This window comes from Tursiops truncatus, chromosome 5, assembly GCF_011762595.2.
Source record: "Tursiops truncatus isolate mTurTru1 chromosome 5, mTurTru1.mat.Y, whole genome shotgun sequence".
Lineage (NCBI taxonomy): Eukaryota > Metazoa > Chordata > Mammalia > Artiodactyla > Delphinidae > Tursiops > Tursiops truncatus.
The window spans coordinates 118,053,060-118,070,194 of NC_047038.1; the positions used below are offsets into that span (position 1 = coordinate 118,053,060).

At 38.7% G+C, this 17,135-nt stretch overlaps 1 protein-coding gene across 8 annotated transcripts in view; it reads right to left on the reverse strand.

The window, feature by feature from the left end:
* The window catches only part of NFKB1 (nuclear factor kappa B subunit 1), a 121,999-nt gene that overhangs the window by 34,458 nt on the left and 70,406 nt on the right, over positions 1-17,135 (reverse strand). For all 8 annotated transcript variants that reach the window (XM_019926486.3, XM_019926489.3, XM_019926485.3 and 5 more), the window contains 3 exons: positions 11,547-11,710; positions 9,573-9,731; positions 8,152-8,256 (listed from right to left, as the gene is read on the reverse strand). In XM_019926486.3, the coding sequence (XP_019782045.1) occupies positions 8,152-8,256; positions 9,573-9,731; positions 11,547-11,710 (428 nt within the window). The remainder of the gene's footprint in view (positions 1-8,151; positions 8,257-9,572; positions 9,732-11,546; positions 11,711-17,135) is intronic.

The following is a 17,135-nucleotide window of genomic DNA, read 5'->3' on the forward strand; positions in this document are numbered from 1 at the left end:
AAAATTTTTAGTGAAAATTTTCTATTAGTTACCATAGTAATGGGCCCCAAGATTCATTTACAATGACAGAATACTAGATTTACCTATTCAATCTGAGTTTTCTCTTAATCAGTCTTTTCCACTTCTTCATCCCTAAACCAATTCACTCCTGAGAAACACGAAGGATAGTGAGGAATATCAGAATCCCAAAAGGTGGTTCACTTGATACAGATTCACATAATAATACTTAACTAATATAAAGTTTACTATATGGCAGACACTGTTCTGAGTGATTTTATATGTATATATTAGCTGATTTAATCCTCACAACAACTTTGTGATGCAGGTCTACTATTAATATCCTCGTTCTGCAGAAGAGAAACTGGAGGTCAGAGAGGTTAAGTAACTTATCTAAGGTTGAAAAGCTAGTAAATGGAGAGCCCAGGATTTGAACACAGTGAAGTTTCAGGCTCTTACACATTCTACTATGCTACCTCCCTATAATATTTTATTAGTCCATATTAAGAAACTGCTAAATATATCATGTTGGTCTAGTCCCTTCGGGTTAAGTTAGAACATCTAAATTTCACACTTCAGTCATGGGTTCTACTCCTGCAGAAATATGACAATATAACTCAGGTTGGCATCTCCCTGGCTTCACTTCCTATTTCATAGGAAGGTGTATACTATTGACTTGCAAAAACTAAATTTATATTTCTATTTACATAGAATTTTAGGAATATTAGGGTTGGATAAGACATATTATATACTGGTTAATACCTCTGCCTTCAGGTAGGACTACCCTGGACCTAGTTATTCAGATTCTTTAAGCTAGGTTCAAGACTTCTCTTAATAAGCCATTCCAACGTAATGATAATGATTAAGAGTCACATTTACAAATAAAGGTACTCAGATTGTGTTTACTCATAGTATGCACAACCAGAAATCTAGAAATGCATATTACTTGGATACAATGGGTTGAAAGAATACTGATACCAAAACCTGCAGAGAAAGTGTAAACATTTTTGGGATACAGATATATATTCATACCTTTACCTTAAAATCTTATCTCGTTTTTTCTGACTTTTTAATCTCAGAGCATTTAGCCTCAAAGGAGAATTTTCTTTGTTTTAAGCCATAGTTCTTTTAATAGGGGCTACATTTCCAGCTATGCAGTTGCTTACTTTGAAAATGCTCATTCTTGTAGTGAGTATATCTTTCTTTCTTTTCTTTTTAGTGAAGAAACTACATTATTTTTATTGAAAAATGTGAAAGTGAAATATTATATTTTTTGCATTATTATTTTTTAACATCTTTATTGGAGTATAATTGCTTTACAATGGTGTGTTAGTTTCTGCTGTATAACAAAGTGAATCAGCTATACGTATACATATATCCCCAAATCCCCTCCCTCTTGCATCTCCCTCCCACTCTTCCTACCCCACCCCTCTAGGTGGTCACAAAGCACCAAGGTGATCTCCCTGTGCTATGCAGCTGCTTCCCACTAGCTATCTATTTTACATATGGTAGTGTATATATGTCCATGACACACTCTCACTTCGTCCCAGCTTACCCTTCCCCCTCCCCGTGTCCTCAAGTCCATTGTCTACATCTGTGTCTTTATTCTTGTCCTGCCCCTAGGTCCATGAGAACCAGTATTTTTTTCTTTTTTTTAGATTCCATATATATGTGTTAGCATATGGTGTTTGTTTTTCTCTTTCTGACTTACTTCACTCTGAATGACAGATTCTAGGTCCAACCACCTCACTACAAATAGTTCAATTTCATTTCTTTTTATGGCTGAGTAATATTGTATTGTATATATGTGCCACATCTCCTTTATCCATTCATCTGTTGATGGACACTTAGGTTGCTTCCATGTCCTGGCTACTGTAAATAGTGCTGCAATGAACATTGTGGTACATGACTCTTTTTGAATTATGGTTTCCTCAAGGTATATGCCCAGTAGTGGGACTGCTGGGTCATATGGTAGTTCTATTTGTAGTTTTTAAGGAACCTCCATATTGTTCTCCATAGTGGCTGTATCAATTTACATTCCCACCAACAGTGTAAGAGGGTTCCCTTTTCTCCACACTCTCTCCAGCATTTATTACTTGTAGATTTTTTGATGACGGCCATTCTGACCAGTATCAGGTGATACCTCATTGTAGTTTTGATCTGCATTTCTCTGATGGTAAGTGATGTTGAGCATCCTTTCATGTGTTTCTTGGCAATCTGTATATCTTCTTTGCAGAAATGTCTTTTTAGGTCTTCTGCCCATTTTTGGATTGGGCTGTTTATTTTTTTGATATTGAGCTGCATGAGCTGCTTGTAGATTTTGGAGATTAATCCTTTCCCAGTTGCTCCGTTTGCAAATATTTTCTCCCATTCTGAGGGTTGTCTTTTCATCTTGTTTATGGTTTCCTTTGCTGTGAAAAAGCTTGTAAGTTTCATTACGTCCCATTTGCTTATTTTTGTTTTTATTTCCATTTCTGTAGGAGGTGGGTCAAAAAGGATCTTGTTGTGATTTATGTCAAAGAGTGTTCTGCCTATGTTCTCTAAGAGTTTGATAGTGTCTGGCCTTACATTTAGGTCTTTAATCCGTCTTGAGTTTGTTGTTGTATACGGTGTTAGGGAGTATTCTAATTTCATTCTTTTACATGTAGCTGTCCAGTTTCCCCAGCACCACTTATTGAAGAGGCTGTCTTTTCTCCATTGTATATTCTTGCTTCCTTTATCAAAGATAAGGTGACTATATGTGTGTGGGTTTATCTCTGGGCTTGCTATCCTGTTCCACTGATCTATATTTCTATTTTTGTGACACTACCATACTGTCTTGATTACTGTAGCTTTGTAGTATAGTCTGAAGTCAGGGAGCCTGATTCCTCCAGCTCCGTTTTTCTTTCTCAAGATTGCTTTGGCTATTTGGGGTCTTCTGTGTTTCCATACAAATTGTGAATTTTTTTGTTCTAGTTCTGTGAAAAATACCATTGGTAGTTTGATACGGATTGCACTGAATCTGTAGATTGCTTTGGGTAGTACAGTTATTTTCACAATGTTCATTCTTCCAATCCAAGAACATGGTATATCTCTCCATCTGTTTGTCATCTTTAATTTCTTTCATTAGTGTCTTATAGTTTTCTGCATACAGGTCTTTTGTCTTCTTAGGTAGGTTTATTCCTAGGTATTTTATTCTTTTTGTTGCAGTGGTAAATGGGAGTGTTTCCTTGATTTCTCTTTCAGATTTTCATCATTAGTGTATAGGAATGCAAGAGATTTCTGTGCATTAATTTTGTAACCAGCTACTTTACCAAATTCATTCATTAGCTCTAGTAGTTTTCTGGTAGCATCTTCAGGATCCTCTATGTATAGTATTATGTCCTCTGCAAACAGTGATGGTTCTACTTCTTCTTTTCCAATTTGAATTCATTTCTTTTTCTTCTCTGACTGCTGTGGCTAAAACTTCCAAAACTGTTGAATAACAGCAGTGAGAGTGGGCAACCTTGCCTTGCTCCTGATCTTAGTGGAAATGGTTTCAGTTTTTCACCGTGGAAAATGATGTTGGCTGTGGATTTGTCATATATGGCCTTCATTATGTTGAGGTAGGTTCCCTCTATGCCTACTTTCTGGAGGGTTTTTATCATAAATAGGTGTTGAATTTTGTCAAAAGCTTTTTCTGAATCTATTGAGATAATCATATGGTTTTTATCTTTCAATTTGTTAATATGGTGTATCACATTGATTGATTTCTGTATATTGAAGAATCCTTGCATTCCTGGGACAAACCCCACTTGATCGTGGTGTATGATCCTTTTAATGTGCTGTTGGATTCTGTTTGGTAGTATTTTGTTGAGGATTTTTACATCTATGTTCATCAGTGATATTGGCCTGTAGTTTTCTTTAATTGCGACATCTTTGTCCGGTTTTGGTATCAGGGTGATGGTGGCCTCGTAAAATGAGTTTGGGAGTGTTCCTTCCTCTGCAATTTTCTGAAAGAGTTTGAGAAGGATGGGTGTTACCTCTTCTCTAAATGTTTGATAGAATTCACCTGTGAAGCCATCTGGTCCTGGACTTTTGTTTGTTGGAAGATTTTAAATCACAGTTTCAATTTCAGTGCTTGTGATTGGTCTGTTTATATTTTCTATTTCTTCCTGGTTCAGTCTTGGAAGGTTGTGCTTTTCTAAGAATTTGTCCATTTCTTCCAGATTGTCCATTTTATTGTCATATAGTTGCTTGGAGTAATCTCTCATGATCCTTTGTATTTCTGCAGTGTCCGTTGTTACTTCTCCTTTTTCACTTCTAATTCTGTTGATCTGAGTCTTCTCCCTTTTCTTCTTGATGAGTCTGGCTAATGGTTTATCAATTTTGTTTACTGTCCCAAAGAACCAGCTTTTAGTTTTATAGATCTTTGCTACTGTTTCCTTCATTTCTTCTTCATTTATTTCTGATCTGATCTTTATGATTTCTTTCCCTCTGCTAACTTCGTGTTTTTTCGGTTCTTCTTTCTCTAATTGCTTTAGGTGTAAGGTTAGGTTGTTTATTTGAGATGTTTCTTGTTTCTTGAGGTAGGATTGTATTGCTATAAACTTCCCTCTTAGAACTGCTTTTGCTGCATCCCATAGGTTTTGGGTCATCGTGTTTTCATTGCCATTTGTTTCTAGGTATTTTCTGATTTCTCTTTGATTTCTTCAGTAATCTCTTGGTTATTTAGTAGAGTATTGTTTAGCCTCTATGTGTTTTAGAGATTTTTAGAGATTTTTTCCTGTAATTGATATCTAGTCTCACAGCGTTGTGGTTGGAAATGATACTTGATACAATTTCAATTTTCTTAAGTTTACCAATGCTTGATTTGTGACCCAAGATATGATCTCTCCTGGAGAATGTTCCATGAGCACTTGAGAAGAAAGTGTATTCTGTTGTTTTTGGATGGAATGTCCTATAAATATCAATTAAGTCCATCTTGTTTAACGTGTCCTTTAAAAGCTTGTGTTTCCTTGTTTATTTTCATTTTGGATGATCTGTCCATTGCTGAAAGTGGGGTGTTAAAGTCCCCAACTATTATTGTGTTACTGCTGATTTCCCCTTTTATGGATATTAGCATTTGCCTTATGTTATTGAGGTGCTCCTATGTTGGGTGCATAAATATTTACAACTGTTATATCTTCTTTTTGGATGGATCCCTTGATCATTATGTAGTTCCCTTCTTTGTCTCTTGTTTTAAAGTCTATTTTGTCTGATATGAGAACTGCTACTCCAGCTTTGTTTTGATTTCCATTTGCATGGAATATCTTTTTCCATCCCCTCACTTTCAGTTTGTATGTGTCCCTAGTTCTGAAGTGGGTCTCTTGTAGACAGCATATATATGGGTCTTGTTTTTGTATCCATTTAGCAAACCTGTGTCTTTTTTTTTTTTTTTTGGCGGTATGCGGGCCTCTCACTGTTGTGGCCTCTCCCGTTGTGGAGCACAGGCTCCAGACGCGCAGGCTCAGCGGCCATGGCCCACGGGCCCAGCCGCTCCGCAGCATGTGGGATCTTCCCAGACCAGGGCATGAACCCGTGTCCCCTGCACTGGCAGGCGGACTCTCAACCACTGCGCCACCAGGGGAAGCCCAAGCCTGTCTTTTGGTTGGAGCATTTAATCCATTCACATTTAAAGTAATTATCAATATGTATGTTCCTATTACCATTTTCTAAATTGTTTTGGGTTTATTTTTATAGCTGTTTTCCTTTCTTGTGTTTCCTGCCTAGAGAAGTTCCTTTAGCATTTGTTGTAAAGCTGGTTTGGTGGTGCTGAATTCTCTTAACTTTTGCTTATCTGTAAAGGTTTTAATGTCTTCACTGAATCTGAATGAGATCCTTGCTGGGTAGAGCAATCTTGGTTGTAAGTTTTTCCCTTTCATCACTTTAAATATGTCCTGCCACCCCTTCTGGCTTGCAGAGTTTCTGCTGAAAGATCAGCTGTTAACCTTATGGGGATTCCCTTGTATGTTATTTCTTTCTTTTCCCTTGCTGCTTTTAATATTTTTTCTTTGTATTTTTGACAGTTTGTTTAATGTGTCTTGGCATGTTTCTCCTTGGATTTATCCTGTATGTGACTCTCTGCACTTCCTGGACTTGCGTGGCTATTTCCTTTCCCATGTTAGGGAAGTTTTCAACTATAATCTCTTCAAATATTTTCTCAGTCCCTTTCTTTTTCTCTTTTTCTTCTGGAACTCCTATAATTTGAATGTTGGTGCGTTTAACGTTGTCCCAGAGGTCTCTGAGGCTGTCCTCAATTCTTTTCATTCTTTTTTCTTTATTCTGCTCTACAGTAGTTATTTCCACTATTTTATCTTCCAGGTCACTTATCCATTCTTCTGCCTCAGTTATTCTGATATTGATTCCTTCTAGAGAATTTTTAATTTCATGTATTGTGTTGTTCATCGTTTGTTTGCTCTTTAGTTCTTCTAGGTCCTTGTTAAATGTTTCTTGCATTTTCTCTATTCTATTTCCAAGATTTTAGATCATTTTTACTATCATTACTCTGAATTCTTTTTCAGGTAGACTGCCTACGTCCTCTTCATTTGTTTGGTCTGGTGGGTTTTTACCTTGCTCCTTCATCTGCTCCCTATTCCTCTGTCTTCTCATTTTGTTTAACTTACTGTGTTTGGGGTCTCCTTTTCACAGGCTGCAGGTTCGTAGTTCCCATTGTTTTTGGTGTCTTCCCCCAGTGAGTGAGGTTGGTTCAGTGGCTTGCATAGGCTTCCTGGTGGAGGGGACTGGTGCCTGTGTTCTGCTGGGTGGGGCTGGATCTTGTCTTTCTGGTGGGCAGGACCACATCCAGTGGTGTGTTTGGGGGTGTCTGTGAACTTAGTATGATTTCAGGCAGCCTCTCTGATAATGGATGGGGTTGTGTTCCTTTCTTGCTGGTTGATTGGCATTGGGCATCCGGCACTGGAGCTTGCTGGTCGTTGAGTGGAGCTTGCTGGTCGTTGAGTGGAGCTGGGTCTTAGCGGTGAGACAGAGGTCTCTGGGAGAGCCCTCGCCGATTGATATTACATGGGGCCGGGAGGTCTCTGGTGGTCCAATGTGCTGGAGTCAGCTCTCCCACCTCAGAGGCTCAGGCTTGACACCCGGCCGGAGCACCAAGACACTGTGAGCCGCGCAGCAGTGAATGTGGCGGTCTCCGTTATGAAGTCTGATTACGAGGGTCTTCAGTAGCTGCTCAGCTAGAACAGGCTGACTCGGGAGCACTTTGTCTACGAGGCTGTCTCCAGCAGCCCGTGGCTGAAAGAGTAGGTCTTCGCATGCGCTGCCGGAATCTTGAACATTTATATAGAGGTCTTTGCTGGGTTCGGTCACAGGTTTGGTACAGGTGGTCTCAAGAACACCTTACTCTCTCAAGGCTGTGCGCTTGAAACAGCTCCTACACCTGAGGATCTACAAGCTGCAGAAAGACGAGACTGCCTGGGGCCACGTGCAAGCCGTGATTCTTGCCACGTGCCCTGCTGCTGCCGTCGTGGAAGTGAGTGTATCTTTATTATACTATACCTTCTATCATTTTATTTAAAAAATGAGTGAAACTTGAGAAAATAACACAATCTCCTTCAGCTTTTGCTGACTTATCAATCTTGCGCTATATTTAGTGAGAGATAAATGCCAAGAACCTTTCTGAAAGTGAAAATTATGAGAGGAATATGCTCTGAGAATTTCCCTATAGTCCTTATTCTCTTTCTTTTTCTTAAATGACATCATAGTGTCATGTGAAGATATCCAGAGAAGCTCTCTGTGTTGCAATGAAGCATGGTAAGATAAACAAAAAACAATTTTACACTATGTAAAACATTTATTCTGTGTGTGTGTGTGTGTGTGTGTGTGTGTGTGAAGCATGGGCTATTACTCATTTATTTAAAGTTCAGACACCAAAATTTAAAGTATAAAAACCCTGAAACATCACTGATTCCGATGGTCACTGTTTTCTTATTTATCTTTACTTCTGTTGAAAATTTTAAAATGAATTAGTTGGGTTGACAAAATAACATGGACAACTTAAATTTGGAAGAGAGGAAATGTATAAATTTTTAAAAGGAGTTCTATGGCAAGGAGGGATATTACTGGGCCCACTGACAAAAAGTGACTCAGAAACACACTCAGAATTATACTTCACATCTGGAGATCAGAGCATATATTTACCTTTCTGAACCTTGTCACAGAGAAGATAAATCTCTTCCCCTCCAGTTACGCATCCAGCTGTCCTGTCCATCCTTACTATTTTCAAGTTGGAGGCATTGGGGGCTTCTGTCCACAGGAGAAAAACAACAAACTTCATTATTTATCCTCAGCTTCACATGCTAACCTCCTATGAGGGACCTTAAAGAAAGTTTAAATAGACGCTTTCACTCATACTGCTTTAACAAGGATATAAATAAAACAAAAATGCCTTCTGAAACCCTCAGAGCACTTCTTGGGCATGGCTCATTCATTATCACCAAAACAGATGAGACACAAAGGAGCAGTATTTGTTTCTCCCACTAACACAGTAAGAGAGATTAATAGAGAAAGAGAAAGAAATTTTCTGATGTTTCAGGAAGTTCCAAGCTAATGGATGTGTGGAATTTCAATAAGGTCAAGACTTTAACCCCAAACTTATGTCCATGATACCATTTACAAGAGTCCTAGAAATTTAGGAGAAGCAGTTTTCTAAAACTATTTATTAATTTTTATTCTACAGAAAAGAAAAATGAAGATGTTATATTTCTTTTCCCCAAACGAAATTAGAATTCTGTGTGGTTAAGGGGTAAAAGTTTTGTGTGGTAATAGTATAAGGCTTCCCTTTTTTTTTTTGGCTCCAACAGCTGCATTTTAAAGTGATCTTTGGTATGCGAGTCTACATCAGTTTATAAAGCTTTCACTTCCCTTCAAACATGTTTAAATTAGAGAAATCAGTTAGTTGTTGTACTTGGGGCATGGCGTTCTCTACTTAGACCAAACTCTATAACCTTTCAAGGAGCCTAAATACTGCCCTTGTAGACTTTTTGGAAATATCTGTTTAATAAATCCCATGCATACCAAATTAGAAATTTGCATGGTAAATGCTGAAGACCACTGTAAAACTCTTTCAAAAACTCCAGGAACTACAGACTGAAATAGAATTTTGAAGCTACGAAATATCTGTACTGCTCACTTAGTTAACCTGATGTTCCCAACTTGATAAAGCTATAACATGCAAGAATGAAAATGGATAAGAGGTGTCTTTTACTAACTTCTCTTCAGAGCCCCAACTGAGATACTCTTCTCATCTAAGAGCACCAACAATATATCCTCGTAGTAAGGAATTCATAAATAATAAGAGATTTGGCATTGCACGTAGAAGACTACAACGGTGATCTGAGGAAGATTTATCGAGCACCTCACAGTATTTCACTTTTAATCTCAACATCAAGTTTTAAGCTGAATTTCAGTATTCTCATTTTGTAAGATGAGAAATATGAGGCTCCAAGTGATTAAGTTACTTGCCCCAGGAATCAGAGCTAGTCAGTAACTGCCGGGGCTGGGCTGGAAGTCTGTTCTTAACTTTACAGCCAGCTGCCTCCTGTCAGAAGTCAGGTACTCACTGCTATCATAGATGGCGTCCGATACCACGGGTTCCAGGCGCCTCGTGAAGCTGCCGGTGCTGTCTGGAAGGAAGGCTGTAAACATAAGCCGCACCACGCTGAGGTCCATCTCTTTTGTCTGCTGAAGAGCTGCCTGGCGGATGATCTCCTTTTCCCGATCTAGGACCAGACAACATGGGGCATTCATGCCCAGGGAAAGAGTAAAGCGTGAACGTTTTAGATAGGATGCTTTTATAAAGCTCAAATAAAGAACATCAACTTAAAATAAAAGTCTATTTTTTTTTCTTTTGAAATTCTTCATATTGCTAATACAATTTTAAGAATTATCTATTTATGTCATCCAAACGTAAAGGCATCAAAAAAGGGCCTGCATTTTCTCTGGATCACAGTAAAAACTGTCCTGCGTGTGTCAAACTGCCTCTCTCCTATCTTCCCCTGCCCTGTCCCAAGACACAAAGGATGTGATGGAATGGAATGCAGTAGCCTGACCATGCCTCACTCGTCTGGAGGAATGTGAAAATTAAGTATTCCAAAAGCTCTCTGGGCACAGGGACTGTATTCATCCCACAGTGCCCGGCACAGTACCTGGCACTAAGCAAGTACAGCTCAGCAAGTGTTTCTAAGGAGCCAAATGACTCCACTGCACTGGGCGCCTTCCCTCCTGATGGAGCTTTCATACTGATGGACATAATCGTACTTAACTTACAATATCATAAGAGGTGATAATTCAAGTGATAAGTACTATAAAAGAGCTACAGTTGAAGTGATATGAAACTTCAAAGGAGGGGAGAATCCAGAGGCTTTGAAGCAGAAGAGGCATTGCTCTAAATCTTGAAAGGATGGTAGAACTTGAATTTAGGAGGAGAATGAAAAAAGGCATCCCAGGAAGAGGAAAGAGCAGGAATGGAAAGAATGTGCCAAAGAGAGAAAGTGAGAAATTGTGCTTCTATGGTGTAGTTCAGTTTGACAAGAAGGGATGTAGTGGGAAACAAAGTCGAAAATGCAGATTGGGGCTAGCTCTTGGGAGGCCTAAAATGCCAGGGTATGGAATTTGGATTCCGGACGCAACAGGGAGACACTGAGTAGTGGTGACCTGTAGGCTTCAGTAAGATCCATCTGGCCACAGGGTGTAAACTAGATTAGAAGTGGGGAGGGACAGAGACAGAGCATCAAAAAATGGAGTGAGGAGGGGAACCCCAGAGAGCACAGAACAGCTGGACCACGAACTGGAGATGCAGCAGAGGTGAAAAGGAGGACTCAAAGATGATGTGAAGGTTTTGAGGATGAATAGCAGAAGACAGAACATGGCTAATGGGAAAATGATTGTCTCTGGACTGCCTGAGTATGAGCTGGTGACAGGATGGCCAGACGAAAGGACAACACATAAAAGCAGAAATGGCATATGTGGTGGAACAAGGATTAGGGTTGAAAGAAAAAAATATAAGTGAAGGCAGGAAAACATACAATCATAGCATTTTTATGATAAAGAGGATAGCTTACAATGAGCCTGAAGAGCCCAAAGAAAGAAAGATTCCTTATAATAAGGTGAGCTGGGGGAGGTATAACAGAGCAGGTGTTCTTTGAACCATGTCTTGAATTCTGAATTGGTCCTGACAGGTTGAAAAGGGAAGGGGGGGGGGGTGTTTTAGGTACAGGAAGACACATACAAAGGTATGAGTATGCATCAGTGTTCAGGGGGCGGTGATGGGGAGAGGTGGGTACAGGTGGGACCTCCGATAAAGCTGGAAAGGGGGCTGAGGCCCGGCTTTGTATGCCAGGCTATGGGGGTACAGATTTTATTCTAGAAGTAGCAGGATGCCATCAAAGGTTTCTGAGCAGGGAAAGGGTGAGAGCAGCTTGGGGTACGGACCAGGAGAAGGAGAAACCTGGGGCATAAGATGAGCACATGGTCTACACACAGGACAAGGAGAGCCAGAGCTCTCAAAGGAGCAAGGCTGGGAGAGTGATACTCACCTGTGAGCTGCCGGTCTCCTCCCCCTTCTGCTTGTAAATAGGCAAGATCAGGATGCACCAGAAGTCCGGGGTTATAGCCCCTTATACATGCATCTGTCATTCGTGCTTCCAGTGTTTCAAATACTTTTTTTTTTGTCACGTGAAGTATACCCAGGTTTGCAAAGCTGGAGAAAAAACAGTAACAGCAACGACAAACCAGAATTAGTCAGTCAATGACTAGAGAGTCCTGTTTTACCTTAGCTATGGATTGAGAAAAAATGCACAGGCCCTCAATCACCGGCCCTCAAACACATTACTATTTCTGCAGTGAAACATACAAAGCAGACTCACCAAATGGAATAATAAAGACTATAACCAGCTGCACATCATGTCAGGCTGGGTTTTGCCACCAAATCAGTCTGTGGTAAAATTAGAAAAATCTTTTCGTTTTCAAAGCGTACTAGACTTGCAAATTATGAATAAGGGAGTGGGGTATACACATCTTAATAAGAAAGTTTTACCTAGACTCATTTTAAAGTATTTTTCTAGGAGAGTTGTATGAAAAGAAATTTTAATTCCAAATATACTAACTTTTCTAACTTTTTAAAAAAGAATATGCAAAATACTATATTTAGAAGATTTTTTTTCTTTTGGCTCATCCCTGGGTTTCTAGATGGGATTTAATGTCTACCAGGAGTCCCATCTCCTCCTGGGCTGTCTCTAAGGTTGGAATTATTTATGACCACTAGAATGTCCAACTCTACATGTACTCAGTCTTGAGGTATACCTTCAATCAAGGATGGATAACTTTTTATATTGTGAAGCCTACATATCCATAAAACAAAATATGTTAATATGCTAATTAAAGCAATTAAAGGGATCTTTAAATATATAAACTGCTCCAGCCATTCATGTTTTAAAATAAACTACATGAAACAAAGAAGTGTATTCAATAAATGTAATACAACAAACAAACAAAACAGCACTTCACCAAGGAGACTCATTCGGTCAACAAATATTTATTTTGCTCCTTAGTACCAGGCAGCGTCCTGGGTGCTTCTGTCAACAGTAAAGGAATCCCTACCTTCATGGAGTTTATATGCTAGTGCAACAACAGAGAGGAAACAAACAAGTAAATTTTATAATTTAAAAGGTAAAAAGTGTTACCAAGAAAAATAAAGTAGGAATGGGGAAGAGGAAAGGCAGTAGTAGAAGGCACGGCACTTAAAAATAGGAAGAGGCCAGACAGGGCCTCACTGAAAAGATGTCAACTGAACAAAGACTTGAAGGAAGTGGGGGGTGAGACATGGATATATGGAAAAAGAACATTTGAGGTGGAAGGAACAGCAAGTACAAAGACCCTGAGGTAGGATCATGCCTGGTGTCTGCAAGACAACAATGGCAAACAGGCCAGTGTGGCTGGAGTGAGATGAACAAGGGGTCAGAAGTAAGTAAGGAGTTCAAAGAGATAAGTGGGGCACCGTTCTTTTAAAGCCTTCTAAGCTTTTGTAAGGACTCTTCTTTTCCTCTGGCTTTTACTCAGAAAGAAAAAAAAATATTAGCGGGAATATTAGAGGAAAGATAGAAATATTATGATAATTGGATCAAATGAAATAAAGAAGAAGATAATGTTGGAAAACTAGATAAACTAGGGAAAGAAAACATAGGAGGTGAAGGCTGAATGAGATGAGCACTCATACAGAGGCCCAGAGATGAAATGATACAGGTGTACAGACAGTGATGAAAAAAAGTAGGACAGCGGAGGCAGACACCGAAAAGAAAATACAGAATATAAGCCCCTTGAGAGCAGAGATATCCAGTGACTAGAGACCTGGGTGCTTAATAAATGTCTACTGGATAAATAAATGCATGAATTAATCCAGCACAGAAAAACACGCAGTATGACACATTGGTATGCATGGAGGCACAGGGGGATTTTCAGAAACAACACCTCCGTATTTTGGCCTTTTAGGCTTTACTCCTATACAGACACCACCCATAACTACAGGAAAACGAGGCTGATCTTCTAGGTAACAGCAATGATAAACACGTGTGCAGCACTTTACCACCTAGAAAGTGCTTTTCATGTATATTATCTAATTTAATCTCTGTGAAAAGTCATCATCTGTATTTTTCATTATGTGAATAATGGATTTACTGTGGAAATAAATGAAACAATACAGAAGTCAGTCTTCTACCTTAGGTAATGATAGAGCAACACAGACCGATTGAACCTCGCATTTTAAACAACAAAAAACATATGAAAAAATAGTTTTCAGACACTGAACAATAGGTGGCATAGGACAGTGAGCCTTAAGAAAAGGAAAACAAATAAGGTGAATTCTAAAATTATGCTGCCTTAATATCTAGAGCGAGCTTCCAGGCTACAGTAAGGAAGGGGGAGCCCAAACAGGGCCTGCTGACCTCCTTGAGTTTAGGAGACAAAGGAGGTCAACAAGGGTAGAATTCACAGGCCGATACCTGAGAAGAAAGAACCACATACCGAGAGACACTCAGAGCATGTGTGTGAGGAAATGACCCAAGGCTGGGAAAAGAACAATCAGAAGCACAGGCAGAACAGCCCCTGGAGCACACACAGGGCTAGAATAGTTCAAGAAAGCTTGTGATACACGAAGTGTTAGGGTGTACAGTCAGAAAGGTATTGCCTTTGTAATGGCATCAAGTTAACCCTAGACTGAAGGCTGCTCTGGTCTCCCTAAAAAGGCTTAATAGTAAGTCTAGAAAGGATCAAGCTATTCCCAAACTTAACTTCATCCCAATGCTCAAAAATATTTAGATGCATAGAAAATAAAAAATCCAACTACCCACAATCCAAAATTCAAAATGTCTACCATCCAATCAAAAATTACCAGGCATACAAAGAAACAGGAAAATATAACGAGGAAAAAAATCATTCAATAGAAACAGATCCAGAAATGAAATGAGACAGAAAACAGAATTTGTAGGTAAGTACATGGAAAAGCTATGAGAGATATACTCCATATAGTCGAGAAGAAAGCATTAGTATGCGAAGGAGAGGCATGGAAGATATAAAAAAGACCCCCCCCTCAAAACCCATAGAGGTGAAAACTACGACGTCTGAGAAGAAAAACACACCAGATGGGATTAAGAACATATTAGACAGTACAGACAAAAATTAGTGAACTTGAGGACACAGTAAAAAAACTATCTGAAATGAAACTGAAAAGATGAAAAAAATTTTAAAAAGAAGAGATCATTAATGAGCTGTGGCATAATTTCAAATGGCCAAATATACATGAGGTTGATGTTTCAGAAGAGAAAAGAGAGGAGTGGATGGAAAAAATATTTTAAAAAATAATGGCCGAAAAGTTTTAAAATTTAATAAAAACTATAAACCCAGAGATCCAAGAATCTCAGTGAACCACAAAGCACAAGAAACATGAAGAATACAACACTAAAGCTTATCATAATCAAACTGCTGAAAACTAGCGATGAAGAGAAAATCTGAAAAGCTGACAGAGAAAAAAACTGATACACTATGTACAGAGGAATAAAGGTAAGAATGACAGGAGACTTCTTTTTGGAAACAAGGCAAGCCAGAAGACAGTGAAGCAGCATATTTTAAGGACATGAAAGAAAAACTGTGTCAACCTGTATTTCTATACTCCTCAAAAATATCTTTGAAAAACAAAAACAAAATAAAGACTTTAAGATGTACAACTGAAAGAATTTATCAGCAGCACACCAGTGGTATAAGAAAAATTAAAGGAAGTCAACACATGGGTAAGTATAAAATACTTTCTTTCCCTTATTTAAAAGTTTCTTTAAAAGATAACTGATGATTTAAAGCAAAAATAAAAAACAATATACGGTGGGATTTACAACATATGCAGATGTAAAATATATGACATAATAGCACAAAGGTCAAGAGAGGGGAAATGAAAATATACTGTTAACATGCTATACATAGAGAGGTATAATGCTACTTGAAGGTAGACTATGATAAGTTAAAGATGTATAGTATAAACCTAAAACAATGGCTAAAAAATACAAAGAGGTATAAATCTAAAAGGAGATAAATGAAATGACAAATAATCAATTAATCTAAAAGAAGGCAGGGGAAGGGGGAATGAAGAATAGATATGACAAGCAGAAAACAAACAGCAAGAGGGTAGATTTAAACACAGCCATATCAGTAATCATATTAAATAAAAGTCACCTAAACACCCCACTAAAAGACAGAGTATGTGAGACGGAATACAAAGTAAGACCCAACTATATGCAGTGCATATTTACTTTGAATATAAACACACAAAAAGGTTAAAACTAAGAGGATGGGGAAAAAAATGTTCCAAGCTAACATTATTCAAAAGAAAGCTGAAGTAACTATATTAGTTTCAGTCAAGGTAAAGAGCAAAGTCCAGAGCAAAGAATATTACCAGGAATAAAAAAGAAGGTCATTTCATAATGATAAAGGGATCAATTAAGAGGACATAAGAATCCTAAATTTTTATGCATCTAATAAAAGAGCTTCACAATACAAGAAGCAAAATCTTATAGAACTGAAAAGAGAAATAGATGTATTTATGAATACTGTCAGATTTCAATAATCTTCTCTCAATAATTAATAGAACAAGTAGAGAGAAAATTAGTAAGGAGAGAAAAGCTTTGAACAAACAACCTTACCCAACTGACATTTACAGAACATGCGTTCAATCTGATCAGACTAAACATTCTTTTTGAAGTGCACCAGGAACATTTACCAAGACAGACCAGGGCTTCCCTGGTGGCACAGTGGTTGAGAATCTGCCTGCCAGTGCAGGGGACACGGGTTCGAGCCCTGGTCTGGGAAGATCCCACATGCCGCGGAGCAACTAGGCCCGTGAGCCACAACTACTGAGCCTGTGCGTCTGGAGCCTGTGCTCTGCAAAAAGAGAGGCCGTGATAGTGAGAGGCCCGTGCACCGCGATGAAGAGTGTCCCCCGGTTGCCGCAACTAGAGAAAGCCCTCGCACTGAAACGAAGACCCAACACAGTCAAAAATAAATAAATAAATAATTTTTTTTAAAAAAGGACTGACTTAAAAAAAAGACAGACCATATTCCCTCCATAAAACAAGCCTCAATATATTTAAAAGGAATCAAATGATACCAAATATTCTCTTACCACAATGGAACTAAATCAGATATCAGTAACAAAGTTACCTAGGCAGGAGTACATTTAAATCAAGACTGGCCACATAATAATTAATTGTTGAAGGTGGGTGACGGATACAACGAAGGCTCACTATGCTATTCTTTCTACTTTTGTATATGTTTGGAAATTTCTATAATAAAGTGCAAAAGAAAAATGAGAGCAGACATTATTAGGATAAAAAACAGAAAAAAACAAGGATCATAAATGTTAACATGTGAGAATGCAAAATGGTGCAGCCACTTTGGAAAACAACTTGGCAGTTTCTTTTTCTTCTTCTTTTTTTTTTTTTTTTGCCACACCATGCGGCACGTGGAACTTCCCTGACCAGGGATCGAATCCGTTCCCACTGCAGTGGAAGCCTGGAGTAGTCTTAACCACCGGACCACCAGGGAAGTCCAACGATTTGGCAGTTTCTTATCAAGATAAACATACT